The sequence below is a fragment of the Populus euphratica genome, unplaced genomic scaffold (genome assembly GCF_000495115.2).
Source record: "Populus euphratica unplaced genomic scaffold, PopEup_1.0 scaffold2857.1, whole genome shotgun sequence".
NCBI classification, from domain to species: Eukaryota; Viridiplantae; Streptophyta; class Magnoliopsida; order Malpighiales; family Salicaceae; genus Populus; species Populus euphratica.
This window is the reverse complement of record NW_011502684.1, coordinates 2106-13023: the sequence shown is the minus strand read 5'-3', so window position 1 is coordinate 13023 and position 10918 is coordinate 2106. Positions and strand designations below refer to the sequence as shown.

The window sequence follows — 10918 nt, the reverse complement described above, 5'->3', positions numbered from 1 at the left end:
GAAAAAAAAAACAAAATCGATGATCGGACTTGCAGGTCTGTCGCCGGAGAATTATTAGCTAGGAAAAAAGTTCCCTGTCGTCTTCGTAAATTGTTCTACCTTCCAAATGATATGCAATTCCACACATATAGTTTTTTATTTTTTTTAATTTATGTAGAGAATGTAATTCAATTTATCTCTATCTTAACTAATTTTTATAAATTTTAAAATTAATAATTAAATAAATCTTCACATATATCTTATTCAGAAATTTAGTAATAAAATCTCATGATAATTATTATCTTACTTGTATAAAATATTTTTAAATAATTTTATAAGATTTAAAAATATTTGTTTTTTTTTTTATAAATGACATGCTTAAAAATCATGGTTTTTCTCAAAAAAAAATTTATCGTCAAACTTGATTCAATCCAAGGAAGTCTTTCGGCCATGTCACATTTTCTTCTGGTAAGAGAGTTTTCTTCCGTCTCCTATAATAAAATATATATTTAAAAATAAAAAATAGAATAATATAAAGTTTCTACAAAGTTCACTTTTAGACAATTCTCTTTTTATCTACATTGACTTGACTTCCTTGAATAATACATGGAATAACACTCGGAATTTTTATTTTTATTTCTTGCCAGCAAAAGATTCTCTTGGAGCTGACGAGAGCAAGCAAGAGTGGCCCAATTGTCTCCTCATGGGCTGGTGGCCCTGGTGCGGAGCCCATCTGTGAGGTGATTCTTTTCACAAAAAGCCTGCGCTTTATAATTTTACTTTGGCCTCAATAGGATTAATTAGCTAAATCAATCTAATTAATTACAAAGAATTTTCTCATTGTTGACAAATTCATAGTTTGAGATTTTTTTTTTCTAGGGAGAAGGATTTGTGTTTGATTTTGTTTGTTTTAAGCAAGGTTATCAATTTCATTCCATTTCATCTGGAATTGACATTTTCAGGGAAAAAGATTTGTTTTTGATTTTGTTCGTTTTAAATAATATTATTAATTCCATTCCGTTTCGTCATGAATTGATAATCTAGAAAAAATAAAATAAAATATATATTTACTCATAGATTTTGAGTCTTCTTGCATCGGGTTTCTTATAACCTTTCAAGGTTTATAAAAAATTCCGGGATCTTTGGAATGGAGACAAGATTTGCAGCCGGAAAACGGGATTTCCTGCTTGGATCTCTTCGATGCTTTGAAGGGGTTAATTCCATCTGGGAGGATTAGTTTGGTGATTTGTCTTCTTTTCTGTGGAATATCTCTCGAGCAATGGCATGTGCAACATGTTCTAGGGTCCCATACATGGTAGGTTGATGATGATCCAGCATGTTCTTGTAACCTTTTATGATTGTCAATGATTTATTTTATAATTTAAAACAAATCTTGTGATGATCTGAAAATCGGTGATTTAAATCGGCGAACAAAAGGTTCACTCTAGGATGTTATTTTGCAAGTTGGCATTGAAACTGTTATGATCTTCTTCTTTTTTCCAGTTTATGGGTTGATTTGGATAAAATTTACTATTTTTTATTTAAGTATTATAGTAATTATGAACAAAATTACAACACATATTCTTAATTATACTAACTTTTCCGGACAAACAAATTCCACTTGTTTTTTCTTTTTAAGACGTTTATTGGATTTAACAAAAAATGGAGGAAGAAATGGATTCTTGTCCACCACCCTATAAAAGCAATTTATACTATAATATTGCTTTTTAAAAGTTTTTTATTTTGAATTTTATTTTTAAATATTTTGATTTATTGAATTCTGAAATTTATAATTAATTTATTTTCTATAAGATTATCTCACTCTTATAACATGGGTCACAAATTTAATAAAAACTCACTTTGGCTTGTTTTTGTGTCTTTTTTAATTGATTTTTTAAAATTTCATGCTTTAATATTGAATTCATTAAAAAATAAGTTTCATAATATTTTTTATTTGTTTTTTATAAAGTCATTTTAGTCTCATGACTCAGGTGACTAGTTTAGTATATTGATTCGGGTTTTTTTCTAGATTATTGTTCTTTAAATTGAGTTTTCTTTACTCAATTTCATATTTTAATATTTGATTGATTGAGATTTAGACTTTATAATCTGTTTCAATTTGCTTTTTATGAATTTACTACAGTTTCTTGACTTAAAATGTGAATTTAACATATTAACTCAAGTGGATCTGGGTAATGGTTTTAACAACTTAACCTAAGTTGAACTGTGTCAATCCAGTATGTTTTTGTTTTCGTATTAAAATAAAAGATGTTGTTTTAAATTTTTTTAATCAAATTATATTTTTACAAGTTATTTTAATTGTTTTTAGACCTATCAAATTAATCAGGTTATATCATGTTAACCATTATAAAATTTATACTTTTTATTAGAAAATATGTTACTAATTTTTAAAGATTGTTTTTACATTTAAAAAAGTTTAATCTGATCCACTATGCAATACAATAATCTAGATTTGAAGACTAAAATATCTATAGCAGCGCCATAATCTTGAATCCTAGAAATTTTTTTGATATAGATATGAATTTAAAAGAAAAATCACATATTTGATAAGCATGTTTTATATATATATATATATAAGTTGAGTTGTTAAAATAGATTATACCAATAGATCAATTATCTATGATACATTGTTATAAATAATTACAAAAATTAAATGGTATAACAAAAATATTATACATTATTCTTGAGTTATCGTGAATTACAATAGTGAATTGACAAAATTACCATTAAAAAACTATATAAAAATTATTTTTTAAAGGTATCACAGTCTTTTCACTTAACTCAAATGTCATTATACATTTTGTTTAGGTCTTTTTTCCACTTTTTTTTTCTCTTCCCCCCTAAAAGACTGCTCCTAACCCTTAAATTTTTATATTAGCCCTTCAAGTTTATTTGGTTTTGCTTTTGTCTCTCTTTTTTACATTCTTATTTGTTTTATTTTAATTAATTATTAATCTTAAAGTTATATTTTATTTTCAATCTCACCCTCCTTTAAATTTTGATATTTAGTCCCTATTCTTTTAATTATTTTTCTTTTAAATTATTTTTTATTTTTTTTTCAATTTCATCCTTCTTTGTTTTTCCCTTCTTTCAAATTTGATTCCATTTCTTTTCATTGCTATATTTTTTTTCTTTTTACTTTGGTAAGTTTTGTATTATGTGATTTATTTTTTAATATTAAATTTATTAAAAATTAAACTTTTTAATTAAATTAATTTTTTTTGCTTGATGAGTTGTGAATTAGAAAAATTAACAAGGTTATTATTAGTCGAGGTTACTATTAGAAAAACTTTTTAATTATTGTGGATTAGCACTTTTCTAACTGGTCGAGGTTACTATTGTTTCTTTGCAACTTATTTACAAGGTTAAATTACTTTAATACCATTAACAAACAACACTTAGTTTGGGCCTAGGTTTTTTGCTTAAAAAATAAACAATTCAATTAATCTAATGCCCTTAAAAGTATATATTTTAACGTTTGATTTTGCGATTTTATTTATAGTCTCATATTGGATTTTTTGGTCTAATCATTTCGTCACGAAGACAATTTGGTTGTTTATTTAATATTATTATTATTTAAAAAAATCTATTTTTTTAATCTTATTTTTAATATGAAATTGGTTGTAAAACTGATATCATTAATTAATTTTTTTTTATTTTGTCTAAGATTATTATTATTTTAAACAAAATAAATTATCAATTATAATTCACACATCTAATTTATTTTTTATCCAAGTTATAGTGGAGCGCGAGCCATTAAATAGAAAAACATCTAAACTAGCATACGTTTTGAAATAACTTAATTGCATCTCTGAAAATTTGTATGAATATAAATAAATCAATTCAAGACATCAATTTATAAAATTTATAACAATAAAATCCAAATACAATTTCACAATTTCAATGGGTCTTCTAATTCAAAGGAATAGAAAAGGAATCCCATGCCAATAACTCAACTTAAATCTTCATTTGTGATAAAAATGGTGATGTTATTTGCTAGTTTATATACTATATTCCAGAGGTGTGTTTCGTATGTAAACTCTAAGATTCTCTTTGAACACCGAATGCTATGAATTTAATATTCATTTTCGATTGAACATATATAAAACAAAAAAATTTCCTATTATTTTTCTTTGGTATAAATGGTTGATGACAAATTTAATATAACTTATTATTTAATTTTGTTGACCCTGCCGTTTTACCTTTAAAATATAAATGATTCAATTAAATAATAATATTTCTGTTTTAAATAAGTATATCCACAAGCACATGCATATTACATTAATAATACTACCAAATAAAAATTGAATTTATGGATTAGCAATGGACATAAATACCAAATATGAGAAATTTTCCGGGAAAAAAAAGTAAGAGAAGAAAACGTCCAAACAGGTTAAACGAATGAATCCACCTAAGACGACCAGTCATCAGCTTTGACCCAACTGCCCATCAGTAATAACCCAGTCATCAGCTTTGACCCAACTGCCCATTAGTAATAAGAAACTATGTAGACAGAATCCAATCAGTTTCAGACACGTAATATCATTCCTTGTACTTAAGACTTCGCGACCTTAGAGAAATCGGAAGCTTTAAGCGGTAAAGTCAATTCTGTCAAGCTTAGCGCGTTTCTGCCAATCTAATAATAATAATAAAAAAAATTGTATTTAAATTTGCAATTTTCCTGTGTTCACTTGAAAAATCAATCTAAACAAGTTGTGAAAGAAACCCCTCCTTCTCTCCTTCTGTCAATCTATCCCTCCCTATCCTGCGCACACTTGGCCGCCTTCCACGTCTCAGATCCTCCTGCTCTCTCCCACACAGTGACTGGTCAAGCATAGTAACTGTCAGCTCTTTGTAAGGATCCATCTCTTCTGCCTCTCTCTTTTTTTATTTATTTTTTTCATTTCTTTTCGTCGTGCTTAATTGCTAAAGGTTGCGGCATGCGTTTAATTTACAGGTCTTTTCTTTCTTTGTTTGTAAATTTTAGTAATTTTAATGAGATATACCGAGTCATTGTCTTCAATATTCTTCTAATCTTGTCTTAATTATTATTATTGCCTTTTTGTTTGTACTATTTAGTAGATATCAGTATTATGCATTTCTGGAGTGTGAGTCAGTTACGGCTTTATATGTCAGTTTCTATGACGATAATTTTTTCTGGGATTCTTTAATAAGAAAGTTGGAGGAACTGGGAATTTTGGGATTCTACTGATTTCATGGCCTTGCTTTTAAATCCAAATTGACTTCTTTCATAGGGGAATACTTGGCCAATTTCTGTGGAGTGTGGAAGACAATCCTTAGCTTGTGTTTATTCGTGCCTTTGGTATCTAAACTGGGTGTTATTTTGAATAAATCCATTTCTGATGGCATGTTGAAAAAACGTGTGGGATTTTCTTGTCTTGGGCATATTATTTTGTGCTGATAACCATGTGCATGTTAACTCTTCTGATCTCTTTCGTGTTTGTTTTTTATGTTTTTTAATGGCCGTGTTAAATATTTTGCGTTGCAGAGTGGGATTTATAAAGATTTTGAATCATGAGTTGCTTCGGCTGTTGTGAAGAAGATGACATCCATAAAGCTGCTGACTATGGAGGCCAGTATACAGTTAAAAGCTCAGCTGGTAATATCTCTTGGCTAGAAGCGTTGTAGCAAGAGTGATATATTTATGTTTTCCAATAAATGTGTACCTCTATTCTTATGGTGCACTCTATCTCTTTTTTTCTAAAATGTTTTAGTGAAAAGTTCGCTCCCTTCTATTTTTCTTTTTTTCTGAATTCAGGTTTAGTTATTCATTCTATTTGCCGATTTCCATTTGACTAAACAGGAAATTTAGGAAATTATCATGCATCAGAAACAGCTCCCAAGGGCGCTCAGGCTTTTAAAATCCAGCCTATTGAAGTCCCTGAAATATCGGGGGATGAACTTAAGGAAGTTACAGATAACTTTGGGACAAGTTCATTGATAGGAGAAGGATCATATGGAAGAGTATATTATGGTGTTCTTAAAAGTGGGCAGGATGCATCAATAAAAAAATTAGATGCCAGCAAACAACCTGATGATGAATTCTTATCCCAGGTTTCTTTGAAATCCTAAATTGTTGCGTATTCCATTTCATTTGTAATTTTGAGTGGCATATCAAATGTTTGGATGGCTTCAACAGGTCTCCATGGTATCAAGGTTGAAGCATGAAAATTTTGTACAGTTGCTTGGGTATTGTGTAGATGGGGGTTCTCGTGTACTCATCTATGAATTTGCTTCTAATGGATCGCTTCATGATATTCTTCATGGTAAGCCTTGTTGTGTCAATTGTGCTGTTATGAAATCTTAATAAATTCTTTCCATTTTTCTAGATACTTTATATCTTGTTTCTTATACTGACTAGTTTTATATGCTTGGGGCTAGAGTCTTTTAGTCCTTTCAGACACCATAAAATTGATCACAGTTCCTATCCTTTTCCGAGTGCTGTCCTATGTAGTCAGAGAAAAGAGCTTCCACCATTAAAATTATACGATGTGGCATCTTTATTTGATTTCAATGAACATTTTATTCATGAGAACTTGTTTTCTCAGCATTCATTTGATTTTACATGCCTAACAAACCTTGTGGTGTTAGGCGCATATTACATAGCAAATGTTCCTGGTTTCAAACCCATCAATAAAAACCTTGCTATTCAAAAAAGGATACAGTGGAAATTCATCAGCATTTGCTTGTATGAAATTTTAATATATGTCAAAACACAAGCACCAAAAGATTTTTAACGAAATTAGGTAACTGTTTTGGCGTTGAGAGTTTACAATGTTTCTATAAAATTGCAAATACTCTCGTGTTCTTTGGATTGTACAATGAAATGTTGGTTCTTATTATCTGCGTGATTGATGCCTTAGCTGTCAATGTATTGTTAATTTAGGGAGGAAAGGTGTTAAAGGAGCACAGCCTGGTCCTGTCCTTACATGGCCTCAGCGTGTAAAAATTGCTGTTGGTGCTGCAAAAGGTCTTGAATACTTGCATGAAAAGGCTGATCCTCACATCGTTCATCGTGACATTAAGTCTAGCAATGTTCTTATTTTTGATGATGATGTTGCAAAAATTGCCGACTTCGATTTGTCAAATCAAGCTCCTGATATGGCAGCACGTCTTCATTCCACTCGAGTTTTGGGAACATTTGGTTATCATGCTCCTGAGTAAGTTATTGGTCGATTATTTATACTCTTCTTTCACATCTACGAGTCACTGTGTCAAAATCTGTTTTGGTTTTCTAATATGTGGTTATGAGGAAGCTAAAGGACGGAGCTGCTTATTGGATCCACTATCTGAGATTTTTACTTGATAATTTAGTTTCCCTTTCGGAACTTAAAATCCACTAATGCTCTATTGCTTGCTAGAAAATGTTCAGAGAAGAAAAGGAAACTTGCATGTTTCTGATAATTATTCTTAGTTGAAAGCTTGTAAATTGTAGTTATAATTTGATTTTCTTGTGTTCCTCCCTGCTATCAACTTATACTTAAGTTTAATTGCTAAGACACCCTGCTTTCAAAACTTCTTGTGAGAGTGTGTGCCTTGATTGCTATGCGTTGACCGTCTTTGTGATTGGCAGATATGCAATGACTGGACAATTGAATGCAAAGAGTGACGTGTACAGTTTTGGTGTTGTCCTGCTTGAGCTTCTGACTGGGAGGAAACCTGTTGATCACACTTTACCTCGTGGACAGCAGAGTCTAGTGACATGGGTACTAATCACTATTTGTTGACTCATGCCTAGCACTTGTTCTCTCTTTCTAAGCTTTCGAAACCTGTGTGTTCCTTTTTCTTTCTGTCCTTGCTGACTATTGAGTGTTTGTACGTGTCAGGCTACACCAAAACTTAGCGAGGACAAGGTTAAGCAGTGTGTTGATGCAAGATTACAAGGAGAGTACCCACCCAAGGCAGTTGCAAAGGTATTTGTGCCGCACTTCTAAAATTTCTGTGTAAAAGGAAACTTGTATTATTGAAAAATCAACTCGTCAATTTGTTCGGTTGTCTCGAAAACTGCCATGAGTGACCCATTGTATCCAATTTGAATGAGGCTTTCAATTGCTAGATGATTTATGTGGCCTTCATGAGGTGGAAACCTTAACAAACAGCATGTATAAGATACTGGGTTGCAAATGTCTAAAGCGCTACTGTTGAACTCATCTTGTCTTCATTACAGATGGCTGCTGTTGCTGCCTTGTGTGTGCAATATGAGGCTGATTTCCGGCCAAACATGAGCATTGTGGTCAAAGCCCTTCAGCCCCTGTTAAATGCCCGGCCAGCACCTGTTGGGGAAGCACCAAGCATATAATTCTTTCTCCCGGCTCGGTGTATGTTTGTGCAGGTGAAAGTGGGCATCCATGTGCAAGTATAACATATCAAGGTTTTGTTAACTGACGTTTGTAGCAAAACATCTGGACAACGTTCCCTGAGCTCCCATTATTTGATGCGCGTTTGATTTTTTCATTATGTGTGAAGCTGTCCATGTTGTCATATGATATTTTTTCTTTTTTGCTAGAAGGATTTTTTTGTATACCGTCTCTCCCAGATGTGAATAAAAGATGATATTCTGTTAATGAGATTTATTCTATTTAATTTTTTTAATTAATGTAGATATCTCGATTAATTTTAGATATATTTTGATTAATTTTATAGATTCTGAAATTAATAATTATATAAATTTTTAATAATTTTAAAATAAAATTAATAATTATATAATTCTTTAATTACTCTAAAATTTATATTACTCTATAGTCTAATGTGCAGCGTTGAGATTTATTCATTTATTTGGGCCAAGTGGTCTGCGCCTCCATTACGCGGACATCTCCTTTTCTGTCTCACTTTTAGGCCTCCTGAACGATAGAGGAATTGCTTCCCATTTGGTGATGGGTCTGTCCCGTTGGTGGAACCGTACAAAGGAGTAGGATAGGCCGAAATACACAGTTAATTATTATTGACTAAAAAACCTAAAACGTATGGGGTATTCACTGACATGGTATTGTGGATAGACTGTTAACAGTGTCATTGTTTTTTTTTTTTTTTTAATTTGAACCTTATTAGACTAAATTAAAAATTAATTTATTGAGGGAAGATGACATTGAAAAACAAGAATCGAAGTAAAAAATATATAAGGAATTTAGAAAATCTGAACAAAATATTTATTATAATTCTTATATTTTATAAATTATATATATCCGGGCCCTTTACGTTAGAAAGAGAGAATTGCTATCAAATTTTCTTTTAATGAAAGGAACTCACATTAGAATTTTTTTATTTTGAAATTGTCAAGAAAAATATATCTAATCTATAATTTAGGGTTGATTTCAGATTTTAAAATGATTTTTTGATTTTTTAAAACTAAAAATAAGTTTATTAAATTAACTAAGATGTTTCGAGTATAAATAAATTAAAAATTAAGTTTTTAAATTAAAAAAATTATAACCTCTCTTTTTCCGGCTCCAATAACAACTAGAAACTATATGATATAGACTTTATGTCATCTCTCAATCTTTTTTTTTATAAAAACTACAAAAAAAAAACTTAGTCACGCATGCCCGAACGAAATGAGTCAGACGAGTTGGTGTAGCTTATTAAGCTTAGTAGTGCCTGACCTTCGTTTTTTTTTTAATAATCATTGTTTTCTAATTTTTAAAATTAATGTTTTTTATATTTTTTCATAATTATTTTTTATTTATATTTATATTAATACCCCTTTTCTTTTTTATTTTGATTATAAAACCTCTTTTAAATTATGATTATTTTTTGGTTATTTTGCATACATTTAATTTTTGAAGAGATTTTTTGTTATTTATCTATAATTTCTTTTATCTTTTGTATAGATGAGCTTTATTTTTAAAATAACAAATATTTATTTTTAGATGATATTTTTAATTTGTGCAATCTTGCATAGTATTTTTTCCTTTTATTTTATTCAATCAATTTAATGTGTATTATTTTAATAAATAAATTAGCAAAGACAACCGGGTAAATATCTTGTCCTGCAAGATTAAATATCTTAATCAGCACATCTTCTGATTTTTCTAGTTTTACTTCTAGTTATTGTTTATATATTTGTTTTTCATTTAGTAACATATATTTCTCAATTTATTTAATTACATGTATGGATAAATTTTTTTATTTTTTCTTAAAAAAATTTTAACCATAAAAATAAGTTGAAAAAACTTGTGTATACAATTTTTTTCAAAAAACAAATATTTGACTCATAATGAAATGCAAGTCAAGTATCTAGTGAATATTTATAAAATGTAAAGACAAAATAAATATTATAGAATGTAAGAAAATGATTAAATGATTAGGTAAATCATTGCAATGCCCACATTATTTTATAATTTGATTCTTGAACTCTTTTAAAAATATTACACCCTTCTATGCCTAAATTATAGCAAATTTAAAAAGTTTTGTTAACTATAAAAAAATCACAAAGGGCCAAAGTGTAAACAAGGGAATCATTAATGGAAAATATAAAATGACAAAAATATGTTTTTAAATCCTCATAATTTCTTTCTTCTTTGTTTATAGTTCCTATAGTTCTTGTAATTTTTATTTTGATATAAAAGTTAATTAAATTATTAATCTATTTTATGAATAAATAGATTTTATTAAAGATTCAAATTTCATTTTCATCTTATGTGAATTTAGAAATTTAGAAAATATTTAGAAAAAATATATAAAAATCTATTGGATTTAATAAAATCTATTTAAAATTTATTCTTTGGTAAAATTATTTGTAAAATGCTTTTCTGTTTTTAGAATGCTAAATGTATATTTTACATCTTTTATATAAAAATATTTAATTTTCATAAGGTCTTCTTGATTAGTTTATTAAAAGGTGCCACAAAGTATGTATGTATATTAGACCCTTTAGGCAATTATAAATCTTAGAAACCAA

At 29.1% G+C, this 10918-nt stretch overlaps 1 protein-coding gene across 3 annotated transcripts; it reads left to right on the top strand.

The window, feature by feature from the left end:
- Positions 1-4606: 4606 nt before the first annotated feature.
- On the top strand, positions 4607-8606 carry LOC105119389 (pto-interacting protein 1-like). Of its 3 annotated transcripts, none has more exons than XM_011017524.1 (8): positions 4607-4837; positions 5510-5620; positions 5825-6075; positions 6161-6287; positions 6908-7181; positions 7595-7727; positions 7848-7934; positions 8189-8606. In XM_011017524.1, exons 2-8 carry the CDS (start codon positions 5536-5538, stop codon positions 8318-8320), a joined length of 1089 nt encoding a protein of 362 aa, XP_011015826.1. In that variant the 5' UTR covers positions 4607-4837; positions 5510-5535; the 3' UTR covers positions 8321-8606. The 3 variants fall into 3 exon arrangements, with proteins under 3 accessions (XP_011015826.1, XP_011015825.1, XP_011015824.1); XM_011017523.1 differs by having other exon boundaries at positions 4607-4847; XM_011017522.1 differs by having other exon boundaries at positions 4608-4854.
- The last annotated feature ends 2312 nt before the right edge of the window (positions 8607-10918 follow it).

Coding starts and splice junctions, on each gene's coding strand:
- LOC105119389 (XM_011017524.1), top strand. CDS start 5,536: ATGAGTTGCTTCGGCTGTTGTGAAGAAGATGACATCCATAAAGCTGCT. Junction 7,182..7,594: donor TTTGGTTATCATGCTCCTGA/GTAAGTTATTGG, acceptor TGTGATTGGCAG/ATATGCAATGACTGGACAAT. Junction 7,728..7,847: donor AGCAGAGTCTAGTGACATGG/GTACTAATCACT, acceptor TGTACGTGTCAG/GCTACACCAAAACTTAGCGA.